The sequence below is a fragment of the Chlorocebus sabaeus genome, chromosome 16 (assembly GCF_047675955.1).
Source record: "Chlorocebus sabaeus isolate Y175 chromosome 16, mChlSab1.0.hap1, whole genome shotgun sequence".
NCBI lineage: Eukaryota > Metazoa > Chordata > Mammalia > Primates > Cercopithecidae > Chlorocebus > Chlorocebus sabaeus.
The window spans coordinates 1051738-1068801 of record NC_132919.1 but is presented as its reverse complement, the minus strand read 5'-3'; the positions used below and the strand labels follow the sequence as shown (position 1 = coordinate 1068801).

The window sequence follows — 17064 nt, the reverse complement described above, 5'->3', positions numbered from 1 at the left end:
CCTCCCTAGTGGCTGGAACTGCAGGTGCGTGCCACCACGCCCGACTAATTTTTGTATTTAGTAGAGACGGGATTTCAACATGTTGGCCAGGCTGGTCTCAAACTCCTGACCTCAAGTGATCCACCTGCCTCAGCCTCCCAAAGTGCTGGGGTGACAGGCGTGAGCCCCCGCGCCTGGCCTGTCCGTGTTCTTTGGAAAAGCAGCACAGCTCTGAGGCATCAGGCCAAGCTCAGCCCTTGGTAACATGCCTCAGTTTCCCTCCCGGAGGGAGGCATTGTTGTGAGAATCCGATTGGGAGGGGAATATGAAAATGTTTTCGAAAGATAAAAGTATTACACAGATGTGAGGTGGTTTTGCCTTGGGAGAAAGTGCTCCTTAGATGCATCTGGATATTATGCCGAGTGATTGTGGCGTGTCAGGTTCTTTCCTCTGGGTGTTTCGCAGCCTGAGACATAAGGTAATTGTCAGAGAAGGGAGACTCAGAAGTGTGGATCTGTGGAAGCTCATTCTTAACAAGAATTCTAAGATACACATTTAAGTACTTGCCATGACGTGAGGTGCTGTCACATGTCAACCCTGAGATGCTGTCAGTGTCCCAGGGGACTTGACATTTATATTACCCAGGAATGACTGTGTGAATGTGCAGATGCAGGCCGGGTGTGGTGGCTCAATGCCGGTAATCCCAGCACTTTGGGAGCCCGAGGTGCGCAGATCTCTTGACGACGGGAGTTTGAGAACAGCCTGGCCAATGTGGTAAAACTTTGTCTCTACTAGAAATACAAAAAAAGAGCCAGACATGGTGGTGCATACCTGTAATCCCAGTTACTCAGGAGGCTGAGTCATGAGAATTGCTTGAACCTGGTGGCGAAGGTCATAGTGAGCTAAGAGCGCGCCACTGTATTCCAGACTGGACAGCGAGAGTGAAACCCTGTCTCAAGAAAGGCCGGGCACAGTCGCTCACACCTCTAATCCCAGCACTTTGGCAGGCTGAGGCGCGTGGATCACCTGAGGTCAGGAGTTCGAGACCAACCTGGCCAACATGGTGAAGCCCCATCTCTACTAAAAATACAAAAAATTAGCCAGGTGTGGTGGTGGGCACCTGTAATCCCAGCTACTCAGGGAGGCTGAGGCAGGAGAATCGCTTAAACCCGGGAGGCGGAGATTGCAATGAGCCAAGATCATGCCACTGCACTCCAGTTTGGGCAACGAGAGTGAAACTCTGTCTCCAAAAAAAAAAGAGAAAAGAAAAGAAAAAAAGGAATGTGCAGCTGCTTTGCCACATGCCAGGTTGAGTGTATCCCATCTCTCCGGGATTTTATCTCTATGCATGGAGCTGTTTTCCAAGTGAGGGGCAGTGTGGCAGGTAGCTGAGGGTCCTGGTCTGGGGCCAGAGCTGGGGCAAGACCTGGCCCTGCCATGAATAGCAGGCGTATTGCACCGTTTCTCAGACTGTGCCTCTCAGCCCATCCGTGCATTGTGAAATCATTACAGTGGGTTGTGAAACCAGTACAGTGGGTTGGGACAGCATTTTTAAACCAATGAAAACATACCAGCATGCATCATACACAGGAAAGATAAGTGAGGGAACTTTCAGTTTGTTGTCTGTGTGCCTGTGAATATATATGTAATTGCTGGGCCCAAGGTGTCTTGTACCTGTTGTGAGTTTTGAAAACTGCTGGCTTTGGCCAGGCGCGGTGGCTCACGCCTGTAATCCCAGCACTTTGGGAGGCCGAGGTGGGTGGATCATGAGGTCAGGAGATCGAGACCATCCTGGCTAACAGGGTGAAACCCCGTCTCTACTAAAAATAAAAAAATGAACCAGACGTGGTGGCGGGCGCCTGTAGTCCCAGCTACTCGGGAGGCTGAGGCAGGAGAATGGCATAAACCCAGGAGGCGGAGCTTACAGTGAGCTGAGATCAAGCCACTGCACTCCAGCCTGGGCAACAGAGCGAGATTCTGTCTCAAAAAAAAAAACAAAAACAAAAACAAAAGAAAACTGCTGTCTTTGGGTGAGCTATACATAAATTCCCTGAGCCTCCATTTCTGGATCTGAAGATGAGAGTGATACCATTTTTTCTCTCTCTTTCCACGGGGTTGAGAAGATCGGGTGGTCCTTCCAGGACCTCGTACAGTGTTGAGTACTTAAGACACTCAAATGTTAGTGGAAGAAAGGAGGACAGGCAAAGAGACAACCGTCAGACACTCGTGAAACTCGTCTTCGAAACCATAAATTGCTGTACCAAAAAGCAACATAGTTGCCCTGACTCACAGGATGTATATCTGAAAGGAGTTGGGACAAAGGATCCAGACTGCCTGGCCGTACTGGCTCCAGGCTTTCAGCAGGTGAATGAGCCTTCGTGCCTCAGTTTTTCCATCTGCAAACAGGGTATATGAATAGTATACTTTTCATGGGGTCGTTGTGAGGATTAAAGGAATTTATACACAGAGTTATTATTATTATTTTTTGAGATGGAGTCTTGCTCTGTTGTCCAGGCTGGAGTGCAGTGGCACAGTCTTGGCTTACTATAACCTCCACCTCTTGGCTTCAAGAGATTTCCCGCCTCGGCCTCCCAAGTAGCTGGGATTACAGGCGCCCACCCCCACACCCAGCTAATTTTTGTATTTTTAGTAGAGATGGGGTTTCACCATGTTGGCCAGGCTGGTCTTAAACTCCTGACCTCATGTGATCCGCCCGCCTTGGCCTCCCAAAGTGCTGGGATTCCAGGTGTGAGCCACCGCGTCCAGCACATAAAGCTCTCAGAACATAGCCTGAGTGTTCGTTGATACTGTTAATTTCTCCAGTGCCAGGAGAGGAAACTGGTTAGGGCTTATTGGTTTCTGCCACAACACACCTTTTCCCTGAAGGAGGGAGTGGCGCCCGTCCCCATCAGACACGACGCCCTTAGATCCCACCTGCCAACCGCAAGCCTCTTCCTCTGGGCCAAGACCAAGAGCCCTTCCTTCCCTGCCCTGCCTTTCTAACAGCTCATGCCCCAAAGGCAGAATCTGTGGGGTAGGGGCCCCCTTCCTGATGTGCCCAGGGCAGGTCCCCCCGCGTCTCCAGCTCTCTCCTCCTGGGCCCCTGCTTGGCTCTTTCTTGAGCAGGGGCCAGAGGGAGCGACGGAGGAACTTGCTGGGAGGCCAGGTCTGTGGCAGGAGGGCTCAGGAAGGAGGAGTGGGACCCTCCACAGCCACAGCCTCAGAAGAAAACCTCAGAGCGAAAGACTCACGCCCTCCCCCCTCTCCTCCCTGAGCTGGGAACCCCCACACCCTCCCCACCCCTCAGCAAGGAGGAAGCTAAACCTGCTCTTCGGGGCGGCCTCACAAAGGGGCCAGCCCGAAGGAGAAGAACATTCATCCCCTCCATGCTCGCTTTCCCACTCCTGACCCCATTCCCACCGCTCTGCCCCGGCCTGTTTGCTTTCAGCTGAACGCTTCCTGATAGTCAGAGGGCTGGGTGTGTGTACCTAAAACCGTGTGCACACACAGGGCAGACGAGCCTCCGCACAGAAGCCTCCGTCCTGGCCTCTGGGTTGCTGGTGGGGGTCGTCTTCTGGGGCCCTCCTGCTTCCTGGTGGGCTCCAATTACAGGGAAAGCCTGGGAGCCTGGGCCGAGGCAGGGGGTGAAGGAAAAAAGACGAAGCCAAATGCATTGAAATTCTGGATCTCCTTGACGCTGGGAACTGAGCTTGGGAACTGCGTCTTGCTATGCCGGGGCCACAGGGTGAGGCCATTCCCCACAGCCCCTCCCACTGCTGGCCACGACTGGCCCTCCTGGGGTGGACTGTCCTGGCTGTGCGTTGGGGCTCATAGCCACGCTGTATCGCAGCCTCTTTATCTATAAAACAGGTGAATGATGCCTTCCTCCCTGGGCTCCAGTGACGAGTAACTAGGGTGGCATGGCAGCAAGCATGCCAGGCCTTCTGGGGCAGGAGGCGGAGGAAGTGGGTACATTTCTTTCCCCTATTTCGAAAGGCCAGTCGCTGTGGGACAGCAGACAAACGGCTGTGTGAAGTCCCACTGGCAAGTGAGAACTGGCCCAGGCCCGTCTTCCTGAGAAGCAGCTGGGCTGGGAGCCAGGGTGGAGGTCACTCGGGGTCCTCTCCGAGAACTCTCATGGTGAAATGGAGAGCCGGGGCCTGCCCTTGCCTCTGCAGCAGGACTGGGGAGGAGGGGGTGCCTGAGTGGTGTGCTAGCACTTTGGCAGAACGGCTGTGCCGTGCCAAAGCTCAGTGTGGGTCACCTGAAAGTGTGGCTTTCAGTCCACCCTCCTGCCCCGAGCCCATGTGTGGGACTTCACCAGAGAAAAATAACGGCCTCAAGGGTCCTGGCCAGCAAAGGACACACACCCAGCCCTGTCGCCTCCCACCAAGTGAAATCAGAAGTAAGAGCCAAGGTCCCCATCGTGTCATGAGAACCATCTGATGCCCCAAACACAGGCCCCATCCTTGTGACTGGCTGCGGGTGAGCGTCGATTTCTTCCCCTTTTGCAGACAGGGTGGGAAGTTTAGAAGGAAGCAGAACCATTGTGTGTTGTCTTTGCGTGGGTGGCAGACGAGTGCGTCCTCGGCGGCTTCTGAGAAATCCTGTCTCCTTGGCCTTCCTGGGACTGTTGCCTTCCTGCTTCCCTGTTCCCTCCTCAATGGGGACTGCACCAAGGCAGGGACAAGAATTCATGGATTTGGGGACTTTGTGGTGACGTGGGCTCCTCTGTGGGGTCCTGCGTTGAGGTGAAAAGGATAAACTCTTAGGACTATGTCAATCCTGAAACTCCATGTCCCTCATGGAGGGTGGGGAGTCCCCACAGCTTTCAGCTCACCCACCTGGACTTGGGGGGACACTCTTCCCTTGCCCCTGCCCCCCGGTGCCTTCTGTTCCTCTGTCTGGCATGCCTCTCTACACCCCTACTCCTCCACCTGCTGAGCTCTCCAAGGCCCTGGTATGTCTTCCTCCTCCATGCAGCCCTCCAGGCTGCTCCAGCACAACTTTGGAACCACATGGTTGGTGTGCACAGTCGGTCACATTGTCCATAGTCATTTCATCTGTGTTGGTCCATTTCACCCAACTGGATTATAAAGGTCTCAGCCCGGGGGCGGTGGCTTACGCCCATCATCCCAGCACTTCAAGAGGCTGAGGCAGGTGGATCACTTGAGGTCAGGAGTTCGAGACCAGGCTGACCAATATGGTGAAAACCCATCTCTACTAAAACTACAAAAAATCGCCGGGCATGATAACGCATGCCTGTGATCCCAGCTACTACTCGGGAGGCTGAGGTGGGATAATTGCTCGAACTTGGGAGGCAGAGGTTGCAGTGAGCTGAGATTGTGCCACTGCACTCCAGCCTGGGTGACAGAGTGAGACTCTGTCTCAAAACAAAACAAAACAAAACAAAAATGCAGTCTGGGACCATGGTCATGTATGCACTGACCGGAATGTCAGTAGGTAGCGCATGGCCGTATTATCCCAGTTTCACAAACGAGGCTGCTGGTGACAGGAAGCCCAGGGACCCTGAGTGATGTGCCCACAGCAGAGCTGAGACTGAAGCCCACGCTGCCTGGCCTGTACCAGGTTGAACCCCATGCGTTTGCCTGGCAAGGACCGGACGCTGAGGGGCCACTGGTTCTAGCATGGCAACAGTCAGAAGGAGGGGCCTGCTCTGTCCTGCGTGGATTGTTGCATCTGGGCTTTTTAGAGCTCGGAGGATGAGGGAGCCAGAAGGTAGAGCACCATCTGGGTGTCTGAGTAGATGAGAATTCTTCCAGCGAATGTGAGTTCTGCCTCCATCAGAGTGAGGTGATGTGAATGAGTAGAGGAGATGTCGTCAGATGTGAGGCTGGAGTGAGGCTGGGCCGGGAGCTTGCCGTGGTTGGCTGGAGCTGGTGATGGCTCCATAGGGAGCTGGCGATGGCTTCGGTGTTCCCTTCAGTGCAGCATTTTCAGCAGTGGAGTCACCCATTGTCTGCTAGAATACTTCTCTTGTCGGAAAGCTCGCTACTTAATCCTATGGGGGACGGCTCTCGTGAGCCCAAATCTCACCCTGTAACTTTTCCCCACTGTTCCTGGGTCTGCAGAGCAACCCAGACTAAGTCTAAGCCTCTTTTTTGTTTTTGGAGACAGAGTCTCGCTCTGTCGCCCAGGCTGGAGTGCAGTGGCGCAATCTTGGCTCACTGCAACCTCTGCCTCCTGAGTTTAAGCGATTCTCCTGCCTCAGCCTCCTAAGTAGCTGGGATTACAGGTGGCTGCCACCATGCCCGGCTAATTTTTGTAGTTTTAGTAGAGATGGGGTTTCACCATGTTGGTCAGGCTGGTCTCAAACACCTGGCCTCAGGTGATGCACCCGCATTGGCCTCCCAAATTATTGGGATGACAGGCGTGAGCCACTGCGCCCGGCCAAGTCTAAGCCTCTTTTTTTGTTTTTGGAGACAGAGTCTCGCTCTGTTGCCCAGGCTGGAGCACAGTGGCACGATCTTGGCTCACTGCAACCTCCGCCTCCCAGGTTCAAGCAATTATCCTGCCTCAGCCTCCCGAGTAGCTGGGACTACAGGTGCACATCACCACGCCTGGCTAATTTTTGTAGTTTTAGTAGAGACGGGGTTTCACTATGTTGGTCAGGCTCGCTTGTCTCGAACTCCTGGCCTCCCAAAGTGCTGGGATGACAGGTGTGAGCCACTGCGCCCGGCCAAGTCTAAGCCTCTTTCCACGTGGCCTTCAGGTAGGTGAAGAACATCAACAGAATCCAACATGGCTGCTGTCCTCCTGGCCGCCCTGCCCTTCCCTGCCACGCCTTCCCTGTACAGTGGGTTATCAGACCCTGTCTCCTGCAGTGGCCTTGGCAGTACAGCCTGGGCATCTTTGGTTTTTTTTCTTTTCCCCTGATTATTCATATTTATTCATCATAGGTGATTTATAAAATGCAGAGAACTACACTGAGGAAATGCCCGCACGTCCCATTATCCCACAGTCCCGCCGCTGGGCTGGAAGGTGATGGCGTCAGCTTGGGTGCTGGGGGTTGGTCTCTGTTGTCTGCCATCTCACCGTCTACACTGGCAGGGCCTGGAGCATCTTGGTATAGACAGGCAGGCGTTCAGAAAGAGTCTGAGACTGAAGACCCCTGCCATGCGCCGTGGGAAGGACCACCACGGTCGCTTAGCAATGTCTGCCACAGGGGTGGGATGCAGTGGGAGACACGCAAACCCCCATCCCTCTCCCTATGCCAAGTGACAGGAACTTGGAATATCATCGAGGCCAAGACTGGTCTTGAGTAACTTCGGGTCCCTACCCTCTGAGTCCCAGAACCACGTTCTGTTTCTTGTAAGGAAACAGCTATGGGCTTGAGTTCCCAGTCAACCCTCCCTTCCACTGAAGTGTGACAAGGAGCTTATGACTTGGGGCACAGGATATTGTGGAAGAAAGACGTGGATCCTGTTAACCCAGTACAGGCCGCTGCTGAGCTCAGGTGCATGGTAGGGGAGTGAGCCCCGGCACCACCCCTCGGGCCTGGCAGAGCTGCCGGGCCACGTTCCTGCCGTTCAGTGTGTGGCTTGTTGGGGCCTGTGGCAGCGGCTCCTTGATACAAAGCTCGTTTCAGTGCCCTGCCTTTGGCAGCCTTGTCTGGGCAGGACTTGGGCAGCCGGAAGGACTAATGATTGGCCCCGGGGCCTGCCGACACTCTGGTTTATTTACCCCGACCTCTGCTCTTTCTTCCCGTCTTTCTCCCAGCCCATGAAACCCCTGAAGGCCACTGCCACCACCTCCCAGCCCGTGCTCACCATCCAGCAGATCGAGACCATCTTCTACAAGATCCAGGACATCTACGAGATCCACAAGGAGTTCTATGACAACCTGTGCCCCAAGGTGCAACAGTGGGACAGCCAGGTCACCATGGGCCACCTCTTCCAGAAGCTGGTGAGTCCCCTAGTGACGGAGGGTCCTCACGCGGGGCCTCAGCGGAGCCGAGAGTGTTGAGGGAGAGAACAGGGCAGCCCTCTTGGACTCCTTGAAGGCCTGAGTCGTCTCCGAGTTCTGGAGGAAAGCCTGGGCCTGTGTGTTAATGGGGCACCCAGGGCCGGTGCCTTGACTCTAGGCCTCCCTGGTGCAGCCCTGGGCGCTTCTAGGGCTGGTAGAGACGGGCTGGGTGGATGGGCGCTTCTAGGGCTGGTGGAGATGGGCTCGATGGATAGATACTTCCAGGGCTGGTGGAGACGGGCTGGGTGGATGGGCGCTTCTAGGGGTGGTGGAGATGGGCTGGGTGGATGGGCGCTTCTAGGGCTGGTGGAGACGGGCTGGGTGGATGGGCACTTCTAGGGGTGGTGGAGATGGGCTCGATGGATAGATACTTCCAGGGCTGGTGGAGACGGGCTGGGTGGATGGGCGCTTCTAGGGGTGGTGGAGATGGGCTCGATGGATAGATACTTCTAGGGCTGGTGGAGACGGGCTGGGTGGATGGGCGCTTCTAGGGGTGGTGGAGACGGGCTGGGTGGATAGATACTTCTAGGGCTGGTGGAGACGGGCTGGATGGATGGGTGCTTCTAGGACTGGTGGAGACGGGCTGGGTGGATGGGTGCTTCTAGGGCTGGTGGAGACGGGCTGTGTGGATGGGTACTTCTAGGGCTGGTGGAGACGGGCTGGGTGGATGGGTGCTTCTAGGGGTGGTGGAGACGGGCTGGGTGGATAGATACTTCTAGGGCTGGTGGAGACGGGCTGGATGGATGGGTGCTTCTAGGACTGGTGGAGACGGGCTGGGTGGATGGGTGCTTCTAGGGCTGGTGGAGACGGGCTGTGTGGATGGGTACTTCTAGGGCTGGTGGAGACGGGCTGTGTGGATGGGTGCTTCTAGGGGTGGTGGAGACGGGCTGGGTGGATAGATACTTCTAGGGCTGGTGGAGACGGGCTGGATGGATGGGTGCTTCTAGGACTGGTGGAGACAGGCTGGGTGGATGGGTGCTTCTAGGGCTGGTGGAGACGGGCTGGGTGGATGGGTTTGTGGATGTGCTTCTGTGGGAGCACCATCTCTCTCTCCGAGGGTACTCCGTCTCTCTCCTGGAGGGTGCTCTGTGGAACCAGCCCTGGAATAGAGGCTCCTTGCTGGGCTTCTAGTCTCCTGTCCCTCAGTGAACAGAGGGGCACCTGCCGGGTTGGGGGCGCGAGGACTGCTCCCCTGAGAACTCAGGGATTCACTGCATCTCGGTGCTGCCTCTGTAAAAGGAAGCAGTCGGATCCATCAGCCAGTGATCCTCTCCTGAGGTCCCAAGAGCAGAAAGCACTAAAGTGCAGCCCTGCCCAGCATTGCAGGGTTGGGAGTGGCAGGAGCGGTGGGTTAACATGCGGATTTCGTGTTGGGAAATGCTCACGGTGTCTTCTGGTTCCCTGTGTTTCTGTGACACCCTCTCCCCCAGCTCTGCCCCATCTCTGGCTGTGTCCCCTGGAGGACCCCCAGGTCAGACCCATGGAGCCCCCTCGCCAGCTCTCCTACGTAATGTCTGACAGCCCAGCAGGCCAGAGGGAGACTGGAAGTCCAGGCCGCAGTTCTTCTCTGGGTGTGAGTGGCCAGAGGACCTTCTCCTCCCCACTGCCCTGTTCTCTGGGTGTGAGTGGCTGGAGGCCTCCTCCTCCTCCCCTGCCCTGTTCGGCTGAGTGGACAGGGCTCTGCCTTTCTCATACTGGAGAAGATTCTCCTGCTTGGACACTCCTAGGGCTTCCAGCCAAGTGTGTTCACAGCTGAGCTCCTTGTTTCTGAAGTTATCTGCTCCGCTTCCTGCCTTTATCTCAGTGAGTGCTTCAGACCCGTTCTTGCTGCCACCCTCCCTCCACCTGTCCTGTGGAGTCCACTTTTTGGCCATTGCTCCCAGCTGCCTTTTCCTTTTGTTGGCCACCCATGGCCCTCACCTGGACAGCTGTGTGTCCTCCTTTGTGGCTCCTGGCTCCTGCCTCCAGGCCCACTCCCGTCCCACCCCCACCTCTCCTTAGAGGGGAGAGAGTCACTGAAAACCCTGACAGCCCCTTCAGCGGCTCCCCACAGCCCTCGGATGAAGGCCAGGCTCCGAGGAATGGCTTGAGAGACTCTTTGCACACTGACCTGTGTCCAGCCCTGGCCTTGGCAGCTTCCTCCCCATACCTCTGTGCTTCCTGACTCTGGACTTTCTGTTCTCAGTTCCCAGGGCAGGCGCTTTCTTAACTCTTCGTACTTGAGGCCCCACCTGCCTGAAATGTCCTTCGCCCTCTCCTCTGGCTTCCCCTGGTCAGCTCCCAGCTTAGAAGGGACCTCCTCCGAGAAGGCTTTCCAGGCCCCCAGATGCAGGCCTCGTGCCAGTCCCCGTAGTGAGCACGGGTGGCTGCCTGACTCCCCCGAACCACAGCGAGCTCCAGGAGGACGGGCTGACTTTCTTCTTTTGTTGAGACGGAGACTCGCTCTGTCGCCCAGGCTGGAGTGCAGTGGTGTGATCTCGGCTCACTACAAGCTCTGTCTCCCGGGTTCACGCCATTCTCCTGCCTCAGCCTCCCAAGTCCTTGGGATTACAGGTACCTGCCACCACGCCCGGCTAATTTTTGTAGTTTTAGTAGAGACGGGGTTTCGCCACGTGGCCAGGCTGGTCTCAAACTCCTGACCTCAGGTGATCCACCCGCCTCGGCCTCCCAAAGTGCTGGGATTACAGGCGTGAGCCACCGTGCCCGGCCTGCATTTTCTTCTTAGACCCCCGGAACCAGCCCAGTGGTCACTCCATGAATGAGTGAATGCACCGTGACCTTGACCACTGGGCCTGGGGAGAACCCGGAGGGGCATCGAGGGAGATGTCACAGGGCCCGAGGTTTCTGTCCTGAGAGCCCTGTTTCTCAAGCACAGCTTATAGAGCCAGATCACAAAATAGGCTTGAATCCCAGCTCTGCCAGATTAAACCTGCACCTGGGCAACTTACCCAACCGCTCTGCATCAGCTTCCTCATCTGTAAAAATGAGGATAGTGATAGCATTTCCCTCATTGGGTGATTTTGAGGAGTTAATATCTGAAAAGTGCATGGGGGCTGAGTGTGGTGACTGATACCTGTAATCCCAGCGCTTTGGGAGGCTGAGGCTGGAGGATCACTTGAGGCTTAGAGTTCAAGACCAGCCTGGGCAACATAGCAAGACCCTGTCTCTACAAAGAAATAGAATAGGCCTGACTGGGCGTGGCGGCTCACGCCTGTAATCCCAGCATTTTGGGAGGCCGAGGCGGGTGGATCATGAGGTCAGTAGTTCGAGACCAGCCTGGCCTATGTGGTGGAACCCCGTCTCTACTCAAAATACAAAAAAATTAGCCGGGCCTGGTGGCGGGTGTCTGTAGTCCCAGTTACTCAGGAGACTGAGGCGGGAGAATCGCTTGAACCCGGGAGGCGGAGGTTGCAGTGAGCTGAGATTGTGCCACTGCACTCCAGCCTGGGCGACAGACTGAGACTCCGTCTCAAAAAAAAAAAAAAAAAGAAAAGAAAAGGAATAGGCTGGGTGCGGGGGCTTACACCTATAATCCCAGCATTTTGGGTGGCCAAGGTGGGCAGATCACCTGAAGTCAGGAGTTCAAGACCAGCCTGGCCAACATGATGAAACTCTGTCTCTACTAAAAATACAAAAATTAGCCAGGCGTGATAACGCACACCTGTGATCCTCCAGCCTCGGGAGGCTGAGGCGGGAGAATTGCTTGAACTCAGGAGGCAGAGGTTACAGTGAGCTGAGATTGTGCTACTCCACTCCAGCCTGGGCAACAAGAGCAAGACTCTGTCTCAAAAAAAGAAATATTATAAAATAAAGTAAAAGGAAAAGTGCTTGGAACAGGGCCTGGAGCATCATAAATTAATAAGTACTTAATAACTAGTCGTTATCATCAGTGCTATTATTATTATTATTATTATTATTATTATTATTATTGTTAAATCGGGAAGAGGCACCCCAGAAGGTATCCTTTCAAGGGAATGCCACACTCTGGTTCTAGCAGATCCACCTGCTTCCTCCCATTCAGGGATGATGAACACCTGTCATTACTGCCTGCTTGCCTGAGCTGAGTGGCCTGGGGGGCATCCTCTCCTCATCCCTCAGGAGTAGAAGAGAGCAAGCCCAGGGTTGTTGGAAACGCTGTCACAGTTTATCTTTGTCACGTGGACCTGGCTGTCCCCTCTTCTGGTCTCAGCTCCACAGGCCTGGCCATGAATCTACTACCCACCACCTTCCCTCCCCGGCATTGGGAACTGATGCCTGAGGCCGCTGGGGCTGCAGGCCTGGGAGGACCCGGGTGGAGCCAGGTCAGGCCTGGCATCTGGAGGTGGTTTATTTTCAGCCGAAGTCTCTGGGTATTTGATTATTTGTTACCGAGAGAAGGGAATTAGCATCTCTGCTGTTTGTTTTATGAGATCACTCCGGTGCCAGGCTGCTGTTTCCAAGCAACCTGCACTTCCCAGTTAAGGTACCTGCCAAACCAGGCCTTGGGCACTACAGCCTGGTGTGACTGTGGCGATGGCAGTCCCGGAGATGACCGTCACCCTGGACTCAGGCCTCCGCACAGCTGGCTCCTGGGAGGGTGGTGTGCCAACCTGGGCCTCCAGGCTTGCTTCTTCTCGTGGGAAAGGGGACAAGAGGGGCCCTTTCCTGGAAGAATCTTGGCGATTCGATTTTGGCTTAGGAAGCCGCTGTCTAGCACATCTCCTGTAGCGTGGGCACTGATGGGCCGGGCCTTAGTACTCCCTGGAAAGAGAAATAAACGCCCTCCCTTCCAGCCCCGCCCCCTTTTAAAGTACAGCCACATCCCCCTCCTTTTTAAAGTCTGGCCCTTCTGCAGCCGAGACCGAAATGCCTCTGGCCTTGGCGTCACCCCAAGCATCCCCACTTTCTCCTCTCTCTGGCTTTTCCAGATGCTCCCCACTCCTCTGCCCCACCAGCTTCCTCAGAGGGTTCTGCCTCTGTCCTGGGAGGTTCCAGGCTCAGCCAATGCTGCGGCCAGCCTGTCCCCACCTCTACCTCCACCCCTACCCCCACCTCAGCCTCTCTGGGTCCTCGGGGAACATGAAGATCCTGCAGAAAGCAGGGTGGTCCGGGGTTGGGGTCCATAGCAACCCACTTCCCCCAGCACCTTGGTGGGAAGCAGAGGCCCCTGAGGAGGCCAGGCAGCAGCTGTATCCCCCTTGCTACTGTATTGAAAAACATTTAAACCAGAAACTCAGGAGAATAACACAGCAAAACTTTCTGATGAAGAAAATACAGCATCACACGTTAAGGTGGAATCTCCCCTCCATTCCTCCTCCCTTTTGAAGCAGCTACTGGCGTGAATTTGGTGGATAGCTTTCCAGACTGCAGTTTGTGTGTTTACTACATATTTATATTTTGGATGGGCCTGTACTTTAAAAACAAACAAAAAAAGTCTTGCTATGTTGTCCAGGCTGGACTTGAACTCCTGGTCTCAAGTGATCCTCCCACCTCAGTCTCCCAAGTAGCCAGGGCTTTAGGTGTGTGTGCCACAGCTCCCAGCTGCATGTAGTTTAAAAATGTATGTAAGGCCAGGCGTGGTGAGGTGGCTCACGCCCATAATCCCAGTACTTTGGGAGCCCAATGCGGGCGGATTACCTGAGGTCAGGAGTTCAAGACCAGCCTGACCAATATGGGGTTAGTAGAAGCCCCATCTCTACTAAAAATACAAAAATTAGCTGGGTGTGTTGGTGGGCGCCTGTAGTACCAGTTACTCGGGAGGCTGAGGCAGGAGAGTCATTTGAACCTGGGAGGCGGAGGTTGCAGTGAGCCGAGATCGCGCCACTGCACTCCAGCCTGGTAACAGAGCAAGGCTCCATCTCAGGAAAAAAAGTGTATCTGTATACACGTGTATTATGTCACAGTTCAATCCATGTCCGCTTTGGAGCTTGTCAGCAATGCTATGTGTAAATCTGGTGCATCCACATTCATGGCTGTGCATGTGGCTTCCCCCGTTTGTGAGCATTTGTTTCCAGTCCCTCCTCTACGAGGAGGAAGAGTGAGGCGGTGAACACCCCTGAGTCCCCTGGGGCACACACAGGCCATTTGTTTCAGAGCGCTGCTGTCTAATGGAAATAGCTTATGAGCCACATACGTCATTTCACATTTTCTATAACCCACCTTTTTTTTGTTTTTTTGAGACGGAGTCTTGCTCTTCTCGCCCAGGCTGGAGTGCAGCGATGCAATCTGGGCTCATTGCATCCTCCATCTGCTGTGTTCAAGTGATTTTCCTGCCTTGACCTCCGGAGTAGCTGGGACTATAGACGCCCACCACCACGCCCGGCTAATTTTGTATCTTTAGTAGAGACGGGGTTTCACCATTTTGGCCAGGCTGGTCTTGAACTCCCAACTTCAGGTGATCCGTCCGCCTCAGCCTCCCAAAGTGCTGGGATTACAGGTGTGAGCCACCGCGCCTGGCCCCTAATACCCACATTTTTATAAGTAAAAATAGGCAGGTGAAATTAATTTTGAGAATATCTTTTATTTATTCCCGCAGATTAAAATATTATTTCAACATGTGTAATCAGTATTTAAAAATTAACGAGGTAGTTTACATTCTCTTTCACGTACTAAGCCTTTGGAACCCGCTGTGTGTTTTACATGTCCGGCGCATCTCAGTTTGAACCGACCCTGTCTCAGGTAGCTTGGCAGCCTCACGTAGCTGGTGGCTGCTGTACTGAACAATACAGCTCTGCGGTTTGTACGTAGAAGTGGATTTGCTAAGCAGTAGATGGCTGTGCCTATTCTCAGCTTTATTAATTCAACTGAAAATAGGCCAGGCCTATTTTCAGCTTTATTAGTTATTAACAAATTGCTCTCTAAATAATTGTACTAATTTACACTCCCCCAAGTAGTCTGTAAGAGTTTAAATTGGCCAGGCACGGTGGCTCACGTCTGTCATCCCAGCACTTTGGGAGGCTGAGGCAGGCGGATCACCTGAGGTCAGGAGTTCGAGAGCAGCCTGACCAACATGGTGAAACCCCGTCTCTACTAAAAATACAAAACTAGCCGGGTGTGGTGGCACATACCGGTAATCCCAGCTATTCAGGAGGCTAAGGCAAGAGAATCACTTGAACCCGGGAGGCGGAGGTTGCGGCGAGCCGAGATCCCGTCACTGAACTCCAGCCTGGGCAACAAGAGCAAAACTCCGCGTCAAAAAAAAACAATGAGTTTAAATTTCCACATATGCTTGCCAGCCCTTGCTGTCAATTAGACTTTTAAATTTTGACCCTTCTGATAAGCATAAAATATCTCATGAAGGTTTTAATTTGAATTTCTACCCTTTTGGTCCCTTGAGAGGAAGTGTGTATATACAGCACAGTGAAGGCTTTCCATAAATATATGGGGAATTGACTTACGGAGCCTCGGTTTTCCCTTTTGCAGAAAGGGGCTATGGGATCTGCCCTGCCTCTCAGAGGAGGCAAGGCTGTATGTGGTTGTGACTCAGGAAAAGCTTTGTGTTAGATTCTGAGTGACAGGCAAACGTGTGTTGAGGCTGGGGCTTTGGCTCCTTGGAGGTAGAGGAGGTGGAAGAGGCGAGGATGGGGCCTTGAGGCCAAGGGACATGGAAAGACAGCACCTTCATTTGTTGTTTTGTTTTGTTTTTGAGACGGAGTCTTACTCTGTCACCCAGGCTTCAGTGCAGTGACGTGATCTCCCCTCCCTCGCCTGCCTGTCGGTGAAGTGGTTACTGTAATGGGTAACACTTAGCCTGATATTTGCTTTCCTGCACCTGACATTTTCCCTCTTAATAGAAGATGATCTATTTTATTTATTTTTTTATTATTCTCTTTCGGGTTAGAGAGAGGAACAGGGGAGGCAAAAAAAAAAAAAAAAAAAAAAAAAAGTGGAAGGCCTCCCAGGTTCGAGTGATTCTCCTACCGCAGCCTCCTGAGTAGCTGGGATTACAGGCGAGCACCACCACGCCTGGCTAATTTTTGTATTTTTTAGTAGAGACGGGGTTTCACCATGTTGGCCAGGCTGGTCTCGAACTCCTGACCTCAGGCCTCCCAAAGTGCTGGGATTACAGGCGTGAGCCACCGCACCCGGCCAAGACCGCACCTTTAAATGCCGTGCGCCATGCTCCACGTGGGGAGGGAGGCCTGAGCAGGCCACACGTGCCAGCTCCACCCAGCACACACACCCCCTCTCTCCCTGCTCCAGCTAATTCCCTGATGTGAAGGAAGTATGAGACATTAAGGGATTTCAAACCCTGGGAGACCGTGATGGTGCTGAGGAAAGCTGGATGCTGTGAGGAGTTGAATTTCTAGCAGGCCAACAAAGGCGCTAGCCTGGTCTCCCCAACCCCAGACCCCCTCGTGAACCTTATTGGCTGAGCTGGTTTCCATGGAAACTGTCCAGTTCAAAGGGGCACTGTAATATGTTCATCCCTGCGTTTCCCGGAGTTCCCAGCGAGCCCTCTGGAACTGAGAGGTTTTCAGTGCACGGGAGCTCCAGGTACTCTGTGAAGCTTTCATCCATTCATTAATCCTCTCCCCTCCCACCCTCCTCTCCCTCTGTTCCCTGACTCCTCCCTGCAGGCCAGCCAGCTCGGCGTGTACAAAGCATTTGTGGATAACTATAAAGTCGCTCTGGAGACAGCCGAGAAGTGCAGCCAGTCCAACAACCAGTTCCAGAAGATCTCAGAGGTAGGCAGCTCCCTGCACAGCCTCCCTGACGGACACAGGGTTTTGGAGGCTGCTCAGAGCCCTGCAGCCTTTGGATCTCCCCTCCCTCGCCTGCCTGTCGGTGAAGTGGTTACTGTAATGGGTAACACTTAGCCTGATATTTGCTTTCCTGCACCTGACATTTTCCCTCTTAATAGAAAATGATCTATTTTATTTATTTTTTTATTATTTTTTTTCAGGTTAGAGAGAGGAACAGGGGAGGCAAAAAAAAAACAACAAAAAAAACCAAAAAAACACAAGGCAGTGTTCTCCCACACCACACTGTGGTGACCTTGAGCAAGTCACGTCCCCCCTCTTGGCTTTTATTTCCTGTGCTGTAGAATGAGGGGTTTAGACTTGGCCAGATAATCCTTTTTTTTTTCTTTCCTAAGACAGTCTTGCTCTGTCACCCAGG

General features: G+C 53.8%; 1 protein-coding gene across 3 annotated transcripts in view; it reads left to right on the top strand.

The window, feature by feature from the left end:
* Positions 1 to 17064, top strand: part of ABR (ABR activator of RhoGEF and GTPase) — a 231408-nt gene that overhangs the window by 134865 nt on the left and 79479 nt on the right. For all 3 annotated transcript variants that reach the window (XM_037987870.2, XM_037987871.2, XM_073023849.1), the window contains 2 exons: positions 7720 to 7905; positions 16524 to 16631. In XM_037987870.2, the coding sequence (XP_037843798.2) occupies positions 7720 to 7905; positions 16524 to 16631 (294 nt within the window). The remainder of the gene's footprint in view (positions 1 to 7719; positions 7906 to 16523; positions 16632 to 17064) is intronic.